This window comes from Bos javanicus, chromosome 16 (assembly GCF_032452875.1).
Source record: "Bos javanicus breed banteng chromosome 16, ARS-OSU_banteng_1.0, whole genome shotgun sequence".
NCBI lineage: Eukaryota > Metazoa > Chordata > Mammalia > Artiodactyla > Bovidae > Bos > Bos javanicus.
This window is the reverse complement of record NC_083883.1, coordinates 23,331,331-23,350,103: the sequence shown is the minus strand read 5'-3', so window position 1 is coordinate 23,350,103 and position 18,773 is coordinate 23,331,331. Positions and strand designations below refer to the sequence as shown.

Below are 18,773 nucleotides of genomic sequence, written 5' to 3'. Positions count from 1 at the left end.
CTTTACATTTAATTATCAGGTAGGATGGCCACAGTATCAGTGAATCTTGCTTTGGATTCTTTTAAGTATACGTGTGTGTGTGCGCGTGTGGGTGTGCATGCACATGCATGTGTGTCCCAAGGTATTCCCAATACTCTGTTTTAACCAATTACAAAGGGGTTAAGGGGTCTGGTGACAAGTCCTATGTTGGTAAAGGTAAATGAAGGGAACTGAAACACTCTTTCAGTCTCCTGTAGCAAACAGAGAGGTTTATGGGGAGATATATATGTATTTCCATATATATATGTCTCCATGAGACACACACGGAGAACCAATGGTTTCTCAAAGATGAGGAACAGGACAGTTCAACAAAAGATACAGCTCTTCACTTAGCAAATCTTGCTTTCTATTTATGAGACAGTGAAAAATGGGTTTTATGTGCTAAGAAAGGCCACAGAAAATTCAGTGACAGAAGTATACATTATAATTTGAAAGAAATCTAAAGCAATGCTGACCACAGATGCAAGGTTTCTTCTAGATCAACACTTCTATTGCTTTCAGTTCAGTTCAGTTCAGTTCAGTCACTCAGTCGTGTCCAGCTCTTTGTGACCCCAAGAATCGCAGCACGCCAGGCCTCCCTGTCCATCACAAACTCCCGGAGTCTACCCAAACTCATGTCCATTGAGTCAGTGATGCCACCCAGCCACCTCATCCTCTGTCGTCCCCTTCTCCTCCTGCCCCCAATCCCTCCCAGAATCAGGATCTTTTCCAATGAGTCAGCTCTTCACATCAGGTGGCCAAAGTATTGGAGTTTCAGCCTCAGCATCAGTCCTTCCAATGAACACCCAGGACTGATCTCCTTTAGGATGGACTGGTTGGACCTCCTTGCAGTCCAAGGGACTCTCAAGAGTCTTCTCCAACACCACAGTTCAAAAGCATCAATTCTTCGGTGCTCAACTTTCTTCACAGTCCAACTCTCACATCCATACATGACCAATGGAAAAACCATAGCCTTGACTAGATGGACCTTTGTTGGCAAAGTAATGTCTCTGCTTTTGAATATGCTGTCTAGGTTGGTCATAACTTTCCTCCCAAGGAGTAAGCGTCTTTTAATTTCATGGCTGCAGTCACCATCTGCAGTGATTTTGGAGCCCCCCAAAATAGTCTGACACTGTTTCCACTGTTTCCTCATCTATTTCCCATGAAGTGATGGGACCAGATGCCATGATCTTCGTTTTCTGAATGCTGAGCTTTAAGCCAACTTTTTCACTTTCCTCTTCCACTTTCATCAAGAGGCTATTTAGTTCCTCTTCACTTTCTGCCATAAGGGTTAGCCCCATCTCAAATTAGCTATATATTCTCACCCTCCAGAGTCAGTGAAATAAAAGCATAAAATGTACAACCAGAACAAAAAAATGGAGAGCTAAAAGGCACCAGGTGAGATCTGATTGTGCTTCCTTGCATATTCTTTAATGAAAAACCAAGTGGAATCCCTGCAAACCATGGAGCTAAAGCTACTCAATTTTCATTCTGTCATCCACGGTAGCAAAAGAACTCTGCAGTCTATGCAGATCTGACTGTGGGAAACAGCCAGTTAATACTATCAACGTGTGGTGTAGAAGGAAAACAGGAGAACTATACAACTGTTGCTCTGTTTAAGTCTTACCTCTCCAAAATAAATGGATATCCACTCGAGGAACCTAAAAGTCAAGAGAAATATTCTGGAAACTTTCTCAGAGAAAGCCAAAGAAGTCTAGAAACAAGAAAGTTGCTCTGACTCAGATTTAACAAGAACTCATCTGAAGAGATTCTTTCATTTACTAAAATATAACTGTGTTATAAACTTTACTCTGTAACACACTTTCTAAAATTTGAATGTATATTACCAGTATCTATATGCCAGTACATAAAACCCTAACATTCTATCCTAGTTTATGCTGTGCTGTGCTCAGTCGCTTAAGTGGTGTCCAACTCTTTGCAGCCCCATGGACTATAGCCCACCAGGCTCTTCTGTCCATGGGATTTTTCAGGCAAGAATACAGGAGTGGGTTGCCATTTCCTTTCCAGGGAACAAAACCGCAGCTCCTGTGTCTCCGGCACTGCAGGTGGATTCTTCATCCACTGAGCCACAGAGGCCTAATTTATGCACAGAGGCCTAATGTATGTGAAATGTTGCAAATATTGGATACTTTGTCTGCATGCGGACTGCTTTGATGTTGACTGTCTTACTTTTTTGTTTGTTTGTTTTTGCTTATCTCTCCATTCCTCTTCTCCTCTCCTACCCCCTCACATATCTTGCCCTTCACTCTAGGTAAACTACGTCAACCTTCTCGAATATATCCCTCAGTGTTTTTCCTGCACATACATTAAAAGATGTTTCTTTACATTATATTTGTTTTTTAACAGCACTCTATGCTTTTCAAAAATGAAATAAGCCTATTTGGTTTTCTTATGTGCATTATACTTTTCTCCTTTAACAATACCTCATGGAAACCCTTTCATGTGATGTAGTTCTTACCCATCTTTTTAAATAGCTATATCAGTTCAGTTCAGTTCAGTTGCTCAGTTGTGTCCGACTCTTTGTGACCCCATGAATCACAGCACACCAGGCCTCCCTGTCCATCACCAACTCCTGGAGTTCACTGAGACTCATGTCCATCCAGTCAATGATGCCATCCAGCCATCTCATCCTCTGTCGTCCCCTTCTCCTCCTGCTCCCAATCTCTCCCAGCATCAGTCTTTCCAATAAGTCAACTCTTCGCATGAGGTGGCCCAAGTACTGGAGTTTCAGCTTTAGCATCATTCCTTCCAAAGAAATCCCAGGGCTGATCTCCTTCAGAATGGACTGGTTGGATCTCCTTGCAGTCCAAGGGACTCTCAAGAGTCTTCTCCAACACCACAGTTCAAAAGCATCAATTCTTCCGCGCTCAGCTTTCTTCACAGTCCAACTCTCACATCCATACATGACCACTGGAAAACCCGTAGCCTTGACTAGACTATATAGTATCTTGTAATTAAGATGCTCCATAATTTAATTGGCCATTTGCTTACAAATGGGCATTTATTTGGTACCCAAGTTTTAGCCACTAAGGACAGTTCTGCATTAAACATATTTGCATACATGTTTTCACGTACTTAGACTTTTATTCTATGGAACAGAGTTTGTGGAATAGGCCTACTGGACTGAAAGGTATAATCTGATAATTTTATCTTAATAGAGGTTTCAGAGTTGCTTCCATGAAGGCTATAAAAATTCACCTTTCTACAAGAAAAGTCAGAGAACATCTTTTGGCCCAACAGCTCTAATTATGATAGTAACATACTTTAAAACATTACCACTGAAAGGTAGTAACTACAGCTTTAAAATCAACTTTACTGAGATGTAATTTACATATATAAATGTACACCTTTTAAATACATAGTTCAAAGACTTTTGACAAACTATTTCCATAGTGATACAGAATATTTTCTTTACTTCAGAAAATTCCATCCTGTCCACTTGCAAGCAAATCCCACTCACTTCCAACACAGCCACTAAAGATTAAAGCTGCCTTTTCAGAACTCTACGTGAAGGAATTACTTATTCATATCATTGGCTATATTTTTCCTATTGGAATTTTGATTTTTTTCTCACTAGTTTCAAAGTGTATCTGTATATTAGTCACCTAAATACTGTTCATTTGTATTTCAAGTATTTTTTCCAAATAGATTTCTGCATATTGACATATATATATATATATATATATATATATATATAAAGTATCTTTTTTTAAGCCAAATCAAGACTTTACATTGGATGTACTCTGAGAGGTATAATTTTAACTTAAACTAATTTAAACTAAACTTTGGGGTATTCTGATTTATTTTATTCACAATTCATACATTATTACATGTAGAATCCAAGATTATCTTCTAAGATTTTTGCTTTCATTTTTACATCTAAGTTTTGAATTTTTCTGGAATTTATTTTCTGCATGGTGTGACCTAAGGGTTGAAATTCATTTTCTCCCCTATGTCTCAATTGTGCCTGCACTGCTACAAAAACAAAAACACCTTTTCTCATAAAGGTGAAGTTCACCTTTACGAGGATTTACCTCTGTCATATTATAGTTCCGAAGAATCTAGTATCTCTGGCCATAGGTTCTATAAGAGAACTAAATCATAATGCCTAATATATTTACTACATATAATGAATGGACTTCTCTCCAAAGCATCTAGAATGGTACTAGTTCTATTCCTGGCAAAAATCAAAAAAATGACAAGTCATTTTCTCTGTTTTTGTCTCACTGGAAGAATCCTGGTTGAGAAAGGCTCTATTTTGTTCCACTGATTTATTGATCTACTCCTGTGTTAGGATCACACTGACTACATCACAGTGGTTTTAGAGTAAGTTCTGAGGTTGAGTCAGGTGGTCCCCCTCTCCCTACCATCACCACCATGTATCTCTCAGACTTGTCCTGCCTATTCTTAAGTATCTAATCTTCTTTCTCTAAGAAATATTAATTCAATATTTAGTAAATTTTAAAATAATTTCAAATACTCCCCCTTAAAAGTCCTTTGTGGGATTTAAACTAATATTGTATTATTGCCTGAGAATTAACATTTTATGACATGAATCTGGGAGGAATGAAGATTTTGCAGACTGCACTCTTTCCAGGATCTGCCACACTCTGGGCCTTACCTAAGGCTTCTCCTGCATCATCCCCTGGGCTCTCAGTGGGTGAGATAAAATCCTGCCTAAGCTCTGTATGGGGACTCCTACAGAGCCTAAATTCTCCCTCATTCCTGTGGGCCTTCTGACTTCAGAAGCTGCTTGGCTCAAGACAGGGAGATAAATTGGAATCAGAAGGGGAGAAAGCATTCCATTCACCCCTCCTCCCAGAACCCCCTCTCAGGATTAACTTTCTTAACAGGACTCAGAAAGTGAAAGCAGGTGCTTTCCATACAGCATTAATGCCACTGTGAGACAAGATTAAATCCCAAACCAATGAAATTGCCACTAAAACCACAATGATCTTCTGAATGAAAACAATATACAACACTCAGGCTACAGCCTGAATTAGACTGGTACTCTTGTGACTTATTTCCACTTCCCTTTTCATTTTATTCTATTTCTCTTAAGTGTTTACTTGTCTGTCTAAGCACTTAAAAAAGGATGATATCATAGGCTAAAATATTAATCATTCTGGGAACTCAGCCATTAATAGAAAAAAATGACACTTAACTTTTTGTCTTGACAGTGCCTTACTTAATTAGAGATAGATGCTCCATAGAATGTAAGTTTTACCAATTTAGCAGCTTTTTGTTCTCTCAGTTCTCTAACAAAACTAATTCTGTCCAAAGGAAGATAATAGGGAAAATGTGATGAGTCAAAGAATAATTTCGATTTTTTTGTTAAGAAAACAATCAAGAATGCATAATTCTCCTAAGATGGTAGAATAGCCTTTCAGTAAAGCATGAAAGTAAGATTGTTTTTTTAAAGCAGCTAAACAAACTGGCACATATGTTATACTCATTCGCCTTCTTCCTCAAATAAATCACTTCATTAGCTGGCATAAGACAGCTGAGACATTATTACCATAAATAAGTATATTTGGCAAAGAATGTCTGTGTGGCTTCTCAATCAATCGATCAATCAAACCATTACACACTGGTAAAATATTAAGCAGGAATAAATGTTCAAGGTCTATGAAAAGAAAAGAAGCTGCCATTCAGCTTGTCACCAAGTTTTGTTCCCTCAAAGTCATAAAATCAAAAGGTCATTCACAACCTTTCAGATGCCATCACTAGGTTTCAGGCTTCCTCTCTCCTCATTTCACTGCTCCTCCCCCGGGATTCCCTAGGTTCCAGTCACACTCCCCTTGGTTTTCTTCAGAACCGCCTTGCTACTGATTCAAGGACTTAGCACCTGACATTTTCTCTCCCTGGAATGCCCTTTTCCACAGTGATTACCCCCAGTGCCAAGAACAAGTATTTGTTGAATGATGCATGTCAATAAGCATTTGTGATTTGGGAATAATTTTTGTCAGAAATAATAAGGATACCTAAAATTATTTAGCTTTGCTCTGAATATCTTTTGACTTTAATTCTTGTAAAAATCCACTCTGTGATTTCTAGAAAAAGGTCAAATTTTTCTTTTGTTTTTTAAAAGGACGTATTTCTAAGGAATAACATACTTAGAACACGTGTCTAACTCTTACGATTCCATGGACTGAGGCCTGCCAGGCTCCTCTCTGTCCATGGGATTCTCCAGGCAAGAATACTGGAATGGGTTGCCATTTCCTTCTCCAGGGGATCTTCCCAACCCAGGAATCGAACCCAGGTCTCCTGCATTGCAGGCAGATTCTTTACCAACTGAGCTATGAGGGAGGCCCAATAACATACTAATAGATACTTAATAACATACTTAAAATACTTACAAAGAAGTAAACTACTTCTTCAAAATAGCATTCTTTTAGGACAGTTCCTTGCCAGTGAAGTGTACATGCAGTACAGATCCACTGTTATCAGGAGACAGATCTCCTAATATCATGCTTCAGGTATGAATCCTAAGTGATGGAGTAAAGATGAACCCATTACTACTAAACCTAAATCAAAAGTGCCTAACCTTGTTTCAGAATATAAGTTTACTGAAAAATATAAACATACACTTCACGTGGAAAAATAGTACAGGCACTACTGACTGAATCTTACTACTTTTAGAATTTTTCAAAACTCTAAGAAACTATATCATATAAATTATTAATAGCTTATTAAATATTATTTTTAAAATGGAAATTGTACTAGTAAACTCAAACTAACAGAATCTCTAATTACAAATACAGCTAAAGTATGTCACAGAAATAAAAATCTTTATTGAGCACTTCAATTAAATATAGTCTAAATTAACATAATAAAACAATGAAGCAACATTTTCCATTTAAATTAACACAGCAGGTAAATGCTGACTTTTACTGAATATGCCCTAGCTCAGCTGATTAAAAACATATATTAAATAGGGCTGAGAAAAGGAATACCTTATAGCCAAAGTGACAAGTCACAGTTTAATCAAACATACTAATTTGCTGTAATAAGCCACAACTGGGTATAAGCAAAATAGACTACTGTTCTCTTAAGTTCTTTAAAGCATGTATGACTGTTAGAAGCAAAAATTACAACCTTGTTTGACAGAGTTTTCAATGTATGTTGATAAAACACATACAACAAGCAGCATGTATAACATTAAGGAGCGGAAGATAAAGGAATCTATATGGTTATAAGGCATCTACATTTTGTGTAAAGTGGTAAACAACTAACTCTAAGTAGGTAAAAGATGTGATATATATGCTATATAGTCTTTAGAACAATCAGAAAAAACAAACAATAAATAATAATAAAGTATTAATTTTCTTAAATCAAAAAAAACATGGAAAAGGGAAAAAGAGAAATAAAAAGCAATAAATTTAAATGCAAACATAGCAATATTTACAATAAATACAAATGATGTACATAAATCACTTAAAAGACAGAAACTGCTAGACTAAGGAAAAAACAAAGCCCAAATGAGGTTATATATAAGAAATACATCTTAAAAATAATGGCACAGATGTTAAAAGTAAAAAAAATTAAAAAAAGATATGCTATACAAACAGTAAAAATAGAAAAGCTGATAAATCCTGTATGATTATTAAACAAAGTACAGTTCAAGGAATTACCAGAGATTGAAAAATGAGCATTTTATAAGATAAAGCTGTAAGATAAAAGATATAAGATGGCTTTTAATGAGGAAGACAGTAAGCCTGCCTGGGAATGTACCTCATACAGCTTAAAACCAAGAGAGAAAAACTGGCAGGAGGACAAGGAGGAAGAGAACAATCTAAAAACCCAGTTGGAGATGACAACACCCATTCTGCGGTAACTAATAAAATGACTTGGAATCACTAAGGAAACATAAACATTTAAAATAAAAATATAAAAGTTAGTATAATCACCTTGAACTACTGACATCTATAGAACTCTATACACAATAAGAGTCACCAAGAGGGACCTCATGCACAACCATAACACAAGCCAGTGAGTATCAAAAGAATCAAATTGCTGCCAGAATACTGGCAGCAACAGAAACGAAATCAGGAATCAATAGCAATAAAACACCTAGAAAGACCCCAAATATTGGGACATTAACAAGGTATTTCTAAATAATTTATGGGTTAAAGAAGCTTGCAGAACTCTTGTTTTCCATATCTGCCCAGAAAAGTATCTTTCATCCCACCTGCTCTCCTTACAATGTGACTCAGATACTCCCGTCAAGAGGTAGAGTCAGTGTCTCTCTCCTTGACTCTGGTCCTCTGACTAGAGAGGAAATAGCACTATGCAACTTCTTCTAAGACTAGGTCTTAAAAGGCAATACAGCTTCCTTCTGGTTCTCCTTAGTGTATCTGCTCTTGGACATCAGCTTCCATGCGGCCAGGATGTCCAAGACATCAGATAGTAAAAACTCATGTAGTTGTTATGGTAACAAGACCAAAAGATCAAAGGAAGATCCCAGCTATTATCGAGTATTAAGTGCCAGATACGAGCGAATCTTCAGATGATTTTAGGCATGCCCAGACTTCAAGTTTTCCCAGCAGAGGCCCCAGTTATCACAGAACAGAATCAAGACATTAGCACTGTGTCTTTTCTGAATTTCTAACCCACGGATGGATGACCATACTAAAACTGTAGTTTGGGGTGCTTTAAGATTCTCCTGGAGGAGGGCATGGCAACTGACTCCAGTATTCTTTCAGAGAAGGAAATGGCACCCCACTCTAGTATTCTTGCCTAGAGAGTTCCATGGACAGAGGAACCTGATGGGCTACAGACCATGGGGTTGCCAAGAGTCAGACACTATTGAGCAAGTAACACTTTTGCTTTCATGAGAGCTTAGAAAAGATTTCAATATATTAAAAATACAAAAGAGGAAATTAGTGGGAATTACCTAAGGCAGTGATTAGTGAGAAATTTAGAGCTTTAATATAAATAGAAGGAAGGAAATAACAAATGTAAAAGCAAATATAAATAACAGAAAAAGAGCACAAAATAACCAAGCCAAAACTGTCTCTATGAAAAGATTAACAAAATTAATAACCTTTGACAAGATAAAGCAAGAAAAAAGATATAAATTATTGATATTAGTAATGAAATTAAAGAATATCAGCACAAATCCTAAAGGCATTAAAAAAGAATATCATGAACAACTTTATATCAATGAATCTGGTAAATTAGATAAAAGATACAAACTCTATGAGAAACACAAATGATCAAAACTGATACAGAAAGAAACAGAAAATCTGAATATTCTCATTATATGAAAGAAACTGAATTTATTATCAAAACCTTCACAGAAGAAAACTTCATGTCCGAATAATTTCACTAGTGAATTTTACTGAACACTGAAGGAAAAAAATAATACAAACTCAGAAAACGGGAAGGTAACATTTTCTAACACATTTTAAGGGATCTAGGGAAAACTTTCATGCATTGGAGGAGGAAATGGCAACCCACTCCAGTGTTCTTGCCTGGAGAATCCCAGGGACAGGGGAGCCTGGTGGGCTGCTGTCTATGGGGTCGCACAGAGTCGGACACGACTGAAGCGACTTAGCAGCAGCAGCAGGGAATTCCCTGGCTGTCCAGCCGTTAGGACTCAGTGCTTTCACTGTCGAGAGCCTGGGTTTAATCTCTGGTTGGGAAACTAAGATCCTGCAAGTTATACGGCATGGCCAAAAAATAAATAAAATAAAAAGAGACAGTATAATCTAGATAAAAAAACTTTATAAGAGAAAACTACAGATCAACAGCCCTCATGAATGCAGATTAAAATTTCTCAACAAAATCCTAGCAAATCAAATTCAGCTATACATAAAACAAATAATACATTATAACCAAGTGGAGTTTAAGCCAGGAATGAAAGGTTGGTTTAACATTTGAATGTCCACCAGTGTAACGAAAGATAAAAACCATGATTATCTCAAAAAATACAGAAAAATGATTTAACCAATTAAGAAAAAAAAACTCAGCTAATTAGGCAAAGAAATAAATTTCCTTAATAAAAGGTGTGCAGAAAAAAACCTGTAACAACATCATACTTAACGGTGAAATACTGAATTCTTCCCTTCTAAGATTACACAAGAAGGCATTCCTTGATTCTATTAAACACTTTATCCAGACGTTCAAATAAGCACAATAAAGCAAGAAGACAATAAAGTAAAAGGAAGATTGGGAAGGAAAAAGGAACACTGCCTTTATTTACAGACAGTGTTAACGTTTACACAAAAAACATAAAGAATCTACTAGATAACTACTAGAAATAAGTGAATTTAGGAAGACAGCAAGATATAAGAGTAAGATCCAAAAATGTGCTTCTTATGTAGAGTACACAGAACTGTATTCAATATCATGTGATAAACCAGAATGGAAAAAATTATAGAAAAAGAATGTATTTATGTATATAACTGAGTCACCATGCTGTACAGCAGAGACTATTACAACGCTGTAAATCAACTATACTTTAATAAGAGAAAATTTAAAAGGTGTTTCTATGTACTTGTAACAATCAAATTAGAAGTCTAAACTTTTTAAAAATTCTATTTACAATACAATGAAAAAACATGAAATATTTGTGACTAAACTCAGCAAAAGATCTCTCTACTGAAAATTCTATATCACTACTGATAGAAATGAACAAAAATCTAAAATGGTGACATACCATGTTAATTTCCTGTAAATAAACCTGCTATGGATTACATGCAATTCTAATAAAAATCCAAACAGGTGTTCTGTAAAATTGGTAAGTGGATTCTAAAATTTACATATAAATGCAAAGAACCTAGAATGAAAGAATGCTGAAAATGAACTTATATCACTTGATTTCAACATTTTGCTATAAAGCTGTATTAATCAAAACAGTTTTGTATTGGCATAAAACTAGATAAACAGACCAATGAAACAGAACACTCTAGATAAGAAGTCATTAAAATATGTTCACAAAATGTTACACAAAAGAGCTTATAGCAATGATAATCATTGTTTTTAAAAACTGGAAACAATCCAGATGTCTATCAACAGTAGAATGCATAAATAAATGTATATTCACACATAACATCTACTCAAAAATTTTTAAATGAACTACTGATAGGCACATAAACACTATGTTGAGTGAAAGAAGACAGACACAGAAGGTTAAATTATCCCCATTTAGTTGAAATTCAGCAACTGGCAAAACTATCCTACGGTGATAGAAATCAGAACAATGGTAACCTATGTGCAGTAGGAATGGACTGGAAGGAGGCACCGGGGTGATGGAAACGTTCCTGTAATTGAAGCAACTCAACAAGAGCATATATTCATAAAAACTGATTGACCTGTATGATTAAGGCATTTGCATTTCACTGTAAATTTTACTTGTAAAAAACATACTAGGACTTCTGGTCATAAGATGTCATTAAGAGAGTGAAAACGCAAACCAGACAGAGACAAGATGTTTGAATCTGTGTTTTAAAAAAAGCTTTAAGAAATTAATAAATAAAAGACAAACAAAAAATGGGCAAACAATATGAGTGGATGTTTCTTTTGAGGATATACAAATGCTCAATAAATATAAGAAATAATACTCAGTAGCATTAGCATTAGAGAACTACAAATGAAAAGCAGAAGATACTACTACACAGCTACTAGACTGGCTAAAGTTAAAAAGACTGACAGTGGAAACTGTTTATGTGGATGTGAAATGAATGGGACTGTCAAGCATTGCTGGTAACAGTGTAAACTGCTCTAACCTCTGTGGAAATATGTTTGGCATTCCGAACCAGAGCCAACACAGCTAAACCTGCTTCAACATTTCATTCTTACTCATTTCCATAAATATCTAGCTTGGGTGAAGTTACATAACAGGAAGCATCATTTCAAAGGTGGGAGACTAGATCCATTCTAGGACAAAACTGTGGTGAACAGGTCATTTAACCCCGCATACCAATTAGGTGGCATCAATGGAAAGATTTAAAAAGCCAGATCATATTTTCAGCATACTCTGGTAAGAATAACTTAGTCAACAAAATACTACAGTAGAGAAAAACTTACAGGTTTGCAGGTGATGGAAGGCAAAACAGGAGAGAAAATAAATACTATAAAATTTGGACAATGTCAGAAAGTGTGCAGGAAAATGTCAAAGCTTGAAAATTTGCTGCAGTTTTAAAGTTTATTAAAATTAACTTTCACCATGTACAAATTACATTAAAAAAGAGAGTTAAGAAAGGCATGCATCTAACACTGCCTCCTGATGCTATCTGAAAAGATAGTAAACAAAGGAGATGACACAGGACTTTCTATGGGCAGCTTAAGAAAAGTGTTACAATAGATGTAAAGCAGCAGCTACTTTGTGTTACCAAATGAAGCCAAATTATGCTACAAAAGCAAGGTCAATAAATCTGTGCCCAAACTCCCTGCCTAAACAGAGTAGACTGTTTGGAGTATCAGTCAGAGACCTTGAAACAGCAGAGTACACTATAAACATCAGATTCTTCTAATAACATACAGTCAAACAGCCTTCTAAGGTGTGGAATCCAAACTAAAATCTACAAACTTAGTAGCACTATAGGCTTCCTCAATTTGGGACTTGTTGGTGAAAAGTGGTCCATGATGCTTTACAGACAGCAAGTCACTGACCTCATGCTCACTCTAGATTAATCCTATTACTGGTCAGGTCCTAGAATGAACAACTGAAAACTCTTAGGAACTACACTTCTTACGTCATTTACTGCAACAAAACATACTTTTAAAAAACTCATGTCAGCAGTTAAGTCATTACACAGTGAAAATATCAGTACTGATATAAATATCCATAGTTACACATTCCTAGAACAGTATCCTTAATTATATCAAATTCTGTAAAGTCCTTCTAATTGATGCTACTTCATAAACATCGTGCCAGTGTGCTAAATTAAAAAGGCCTCATATAAAACACTGCATAATCACTGTATGTACAATCAATCTTTTAGGTTTCCTGTCTCAACATCACCACCTTCCCATTCCCCCTTATTTTCAGTTTCTCCCAGTACCTGCTCTATATATCTACACTAAATTGACTGCTTGTCTTACATTTTCACAAATGTCCTGGATGAGGCTTTCATGATGGCTAGACTATCACATCTCACTTTTGGCTGTGTACTAGAGCTCATACTAGAATGAAGCTTTTAAAATATAAAAAAAGTCTTTCTGTTGTGGCCACATCCCAAATTAATTGAGTCAAACCCTGGGGGTAACAAGTAGGTTGAATTGTAGCTAAAATATAGGACACCAATTACATTTTAATTTCAGATAAAGAATGAATTAAAAAATTGTTCTGGAAAAAGAGGACCTCAATTTAAAATATTATAAATACAGAATTAAGCTGAAAAAACATTCAGCTGCTGTGTGTGTGTGTGTATATAATGCCACAGAGTTATACTGAGTAATGATTTAAATGACTGCATACCTTGGAGGAGCTGTTGGATAGATAACTTTTATGTGCTGGAATGTTAAATCTTGGTTTAAAACTTGCTTGATCCACGTTCTCAATCCTTGTCCAGAATCACCTGATGAATCACAAAATCGAGATTAAGTTAAAGCATTTTGCCAGCACAGTGTTTTGACAGAACAGTGTATTTAAAAGCAGTCTATAACTTTCAGGTCACATAAGCTGGAACAAGAAATAAAAAAACTCTTCATAAATAAACTGTACAGAAGCCAATTTATCAATGTGGACTAACTGACCAAGCATCAATAGTTAGAAATAATTCTGATTATTTTACTCCTGACTCCACCCATTGATCACTTTAAAGCCCTCTTTAAGCTTGAGTTTTTAAGTTTCCCCATCTGTTTACAGGATATAATAGGAATAAATAAATTAAATTGATTTTTCTAAAAAAAAATTACATATCTGATTTTAAACACTGTCATTTCTTATTTTATTCTTAAAAATAGTAAATTCCTAAAGTGCTTATAAACTTTTGTAATTGGAACAGTCTAAAACAATTTTCTTCATTAAAACAATAAATTTCTTCAAAAGACGTATTCAGCATACTTTTATTTTTGAACTTGAAGAAATGAAAATTTAATTTTGACAATATGTTTACATAATCTAAAATAATGATTGTACATCCCATGGATGAAAAATAACCAAGCCTCATGCAAGAATGGATATACATGTATTTCCATAAAAAAAATTAAACTATAGGTTCATTTTGTGTAGTCTTAAAGAGAAAAATTTCAAGTTAACAACTCTTAGATTGTAATCAATCAATTCATTAAGACAGCAATTTAAAAAATATCTACTGAATACCTATTAATGTGTGAGACACTATGCTTACTGCTAGAGGGGCAGTGACAGAAAGGTGATGGGGAGAAAGAGTTCCTGCGCTCACAGAGTGTATAGTTTATTGTGAGAAACAGACATCAGTCAAATAACCATATACAGAAATGTGAAAGTGGCTGCAAATGTAACCACTGCAAAAGAAAGACACTTGGTGCTTCAAGGATTTCTTATATTCAGAATTACCCCCAACAAGATTCAGAGATAACTTCACTAGAATATAAGCTCCACAAGGAAAGGTTCATTTTGTGTTTAGCCCGTGAGTTATTTGTTCATCTGATGCCTAGAACAGGACTGACACAAACTAGGCATCCAGTAGATAGTTGTGGAATGGCTGGAACTGAGATCTATGGGATGGTAAAGAGTCACGTGCAGAAGGAAAAGCAGCTCAGACAGCGTAAGGCAGATGCTGAACCCTTTACAGGAAGGAGCAGTATGGCATCGAAGAACTGAAAGGCAGAAAATGAGAGCAAGAGCAGTGAGAACATGGAGAAGCCAAGATGGTAATTTTTTGCAGAAAGGAGGCACACTTCTAAGGATTATTCTGGAATCCTTATTCTGCAAGCTGTGTGAAGACAAGCCTGAAGGAGGACAGACATGTGGAAGGATCCGTCAGGTGGCTGCTGTTCAGATGACAGTTGCTTAGACTATGGAGTAAATAGATACCAGACACAATAAAGAGATGGAATTAACATCTCCTGCATTGGCAGGTGGATTTTACCACTGAGCCACCAGGGAAGTCGGTGAAATTAACAGAGCCTGGAAACAGATTAGTTACAAGGGGTCAATCGTGACAGGTTTCGAGGGGGACAGCAAAAGTGTTTGGCCAGAGAGGAAATACAGGAAGCAGCAGGTGTGTAGATGCCGAGTATGAGGTACCAAGGGCTGAGCAAACCACAGCCAGCTGGAGGACAAAACCCAGGTCCCTAAGGGCTGAGAGCTAAGGCTTTTTAAAGAATTAAAAAAAAAAAAGAAAAGAAAGAAAGAAAATGGAGAAAACAGAAGAGAAAAAGAAAAATATGTGAAGGAGAATTTGTGCAACCTACAAAACTTAAAATGGTTACTACCTGACCCTTTACATAAGTCTGCTGATCACTGCCCCACGCTATCTGCCGCCAGAATCCTCCTCAGGTATCTTTTCCTGCTCCTATCACTGTAGGCATCCTAGCCTTACGGCCATTCCTTGACTGTTCCTGGTCTTTCCCTTGTCTGTACAGTCTAACCCAATATTCACATGATTCACTCAAGTCTAGCAGCTAAAATATCTTCTATACGGTGAAATTTACTCTGATCACCTTACTTAAAACTGTAATCCCATCATACATCTCATTCTCCTAATCTTGGTTTCTTTCTTTCTGAAGAATGTACTATCGTTTACCATTAATACTTCTTCCAGTAGAATGAAAGGCCCTTGAGAGCAAGGGTTTCTGTTGTTTTGTTCATTGTTGTATGCCCAGAATCAGGAACAGTGCTTTGCACAGTGACCACATAATAGGTATTTCTTCAGTGAATGAACTCATGCATGCATGACTATTAGGCAATTGGATAAACAGGTCTAGAGCTCAAAGGAGATCTAAAATGAAGACACATATTTGTTTCACATGAATGGAGATAAAAATAGAATCTGTGGGCTTGCATGGAATTTAGCCCAGGGAGAAAAATGTAGAGGGAATAACAGAAGAGGAGCGAGGACTGAATTTTGAGGAAGTCAACATCAATGGCCAGGGAGAGGAAAATGAACGTGCAAAATAAGCCACAAAGAGCAAACAGCAGCAGAAAGAACCAGGAGGGTTTCAAGAAGAAAGCTGAATGCTGCTGACAGTTCAAATAAAAGGATGACTTGAAAAATCCCCATTATATTTAGCAACACAGAGGTTACTGGTGACTTCAGTAAGAGCCAACTCAGTCAATTCAGTAAGACTTACTATAGGGGGAGAAAGCAAGTCATATAGGGTTTGGGCCTACAGACATTAAATTAGGTGAAGCATATAACAGCGTGAATTAATCTAACCTGAGAAGTGAATAAAGCTAATTAAGTTATCATGCTTTCATCATCTTAAAAGAAGGTATTGGTATTGTAGTAACTGGAAATGCTCAAATTAAGTTGGCTATATATAACACATTCCCACATGATGTTCTATGGTTGTCATATCCTATAAGAGAACCTCAAGTTTTTAAGATTAAAAAAAAAAAATCTGCCTCTAAACACTTTTCTACCTTGAAAAGCAAAACTAAATGCTACAAAAGAGCATGGATCCATCCATTCACAAAGGCCAATCCTTAAAAAGCCAGCACCTGATTCTAAGAGTATAGAAATTGTTAAAACTGGTTTGCCACATTTGTATCAATCAGAAGTCAAGCATACACTGTAACACAACCACATATATCATTGTCTAATGTAAAATCATATTCCCAGTAACTTGGAGCACAAAATACATAGGAATTGCATTATACTTGCATAAGTGGCAGGATTCTTTGGATAAACTCTTTGTTCAAAGTACAAAGGGAAAAAAAATAGCAGGTATAAGTCTGGGTTTCAGATACATACAGTCACAAATTTTAAAAAGTCAGTAATTTGAACCTGAAAGGAGTAAGGAAAGTAACTTTAAGCACAGTGGTTCAGGTGGAAACAAAGAAAAGTCTCAAGAGTTTTTCCTAAAGATATTGTGAAATAATTTATTTGTTAAAAGGACTGTAGCACTGGGGAATTTCTGGGTGTTTATAAACACCCTTGCAGCCTCACATCCTATTAGTCTCTGAGTTATAGGCATCGCTGTCATCTTAGGCCTCTCATCTTCTAAGTATATTTCATCAGTCAAGTATAAAATATATCTTGGCCGTTTTCTTTTCTATTTCCAAAATGATATACACTAGATCACAATTTTTTCACTTTACCTCTCCAGAGCACTGATTTTGGACTCAGAGATTTGGGTTCAAATTCCAATTCTACCACCACTGATAGTAATAGCCAAGTAACCTTGGACAAACTATTTAATCTACCAAGACTCATTTTTAAAATGAGAGTAATTCCAGGTTTCCATCCTGTACCTTTGCAATCCCCTCCACCATCCAATCACTGTCCTCTTTAAGCCTACACAATCTTGGCTCAAAGACCATTCCTCTGTCAAACCTAACAAGCTCTTCATCTTCCAAAAGGTTTGATAACGCCTAACCATTTTTTTTTTCCCCTTAAAATTCACTTGGCAGTAAATCATGCCATCTTGGGCTCTCCACTGCTGAGTCAAACTAAATGAATTGTTTCTACCTTTCGGTGGGCCCCCTGAGGACACAGGCTGCGTTTCATTTCTTTAAAAAACATTCCCCAAAAACTTACCCGAGGCCGCACTAGGGATGCAAAAATTGAAACAAGAGTTTCAATCTCTTGAGAAAGAGAAAGAAGGGAAGCGGGGAAGACAGGAGTAACTACCGGTGAGTTTAAGAAACGCTATACAGAATTTGAGTACCTTTATGAAAGGCAGGCAGTGGAAGGAGAACCTGCCCCTGGGGCTCCGCTTTATTTTGGGGGCTGAATGACAAGAGGGGTAAAGAGGAGAAGGAAGGAAGGGGAAGGCGAAATGGGCGGGGGAGAGGGCGAGGGCGGGTGCATTTAAGCAGTGGCACAATGCCTCACAGAAAGGAGTACTAATCCACTGCGGCCAAAACTCAAATCACTAATAGCTGACTGAAAAGTACTAGATAATGTATCTGTCTCTAGGAGAAAACGTATCTAACTTGCTCTGTTTAAACTTGGGGGAAGGGAAGGGGCGGGGTGACAGGTCAGGATGTGTGTGGCCAAGGGCTGCAATGGAGAATGTGAACAGAGGGCTGGCCAAGTGACGGGGCACAAAGACCAGAAGCGAGGACCGCGGGGCAGTGGCCGCAAGACAAGAAAAAGGAAGACAAGCGGATACGGCTGTGGACAGGTTACCAGCCCCTGGGTGTATCCGCGGGGGTTAGCAAGGAGGCAAAGTCACGCGTGCCTCCACGAGGGCAACACTGGGGGAACCGAAGAGGGGGGCATTTCCCATGCTGCAGTAACCTGGACAGAAAACTGTAATCCACCTGAGCCATGCAGAAAGATCAGCGAGGCGCTGTGCCTCCCAGCCGGCGAAACCATGCAGCGTCGCAGGCGTGCTGAGCCCGACGGGGCCGCCATGACTGCCGCCTGGACCAGAGCTGCGCGGGCCCCGCCCCTACGCCGTCCTGCGGGCACGCGCACGTAAGCGCGCAAGGGGCGCGCCTGGAGACGTGCTTGCGCAGCGGGGTTGCGCAGCCCTGCCCCTGGGTGAAGTCTGAGGCCGGTTAGGCTGTACTGAGGGTTTGGATTTTCTAAGACTGGTGTCATACAGGTGACTCCTTTGGTAAGGCTAATGAATATACTTATTTGCTGTAGGATTTTTCAACTGCAGTCCTAAAACTCAAGGTTGCTTTT

At 37.4% G+C, this 18,773-nt stretch overlaps 1 protein-coding gene across 1 annotated transcript in view; it reads right to left on the bottom strand.

Annotated features, from left to right (window-relative positions):
• LYPLAL1 (lysophospholipase like 1) overlaps positions 1-18,543 on the bottom strand; it is a 31,357-nt gene extending 12,814 nt beyond the window's left edge. Inside the window, exons 1-2 of the mRNA XM_061382221.1 lie at positions 18,404-18,543; positions 13,466-13,565 (exon numbers count right to left, since the gene is read on the bottom strand). Of these exons, the coding sequence (XP_061238205.1) occupies positions 13,466-13,565; positions 18,404-18,497 (194 nt within the window). The 5' untranslated portion in view covers positions 18,498-18,543. The remainder of the gene's footprint in view (positions 1-13,465; positions 13,566-18,403) is intronic.
• Positions 18,544-18,773: the final 230 nt, after the last annotated feature.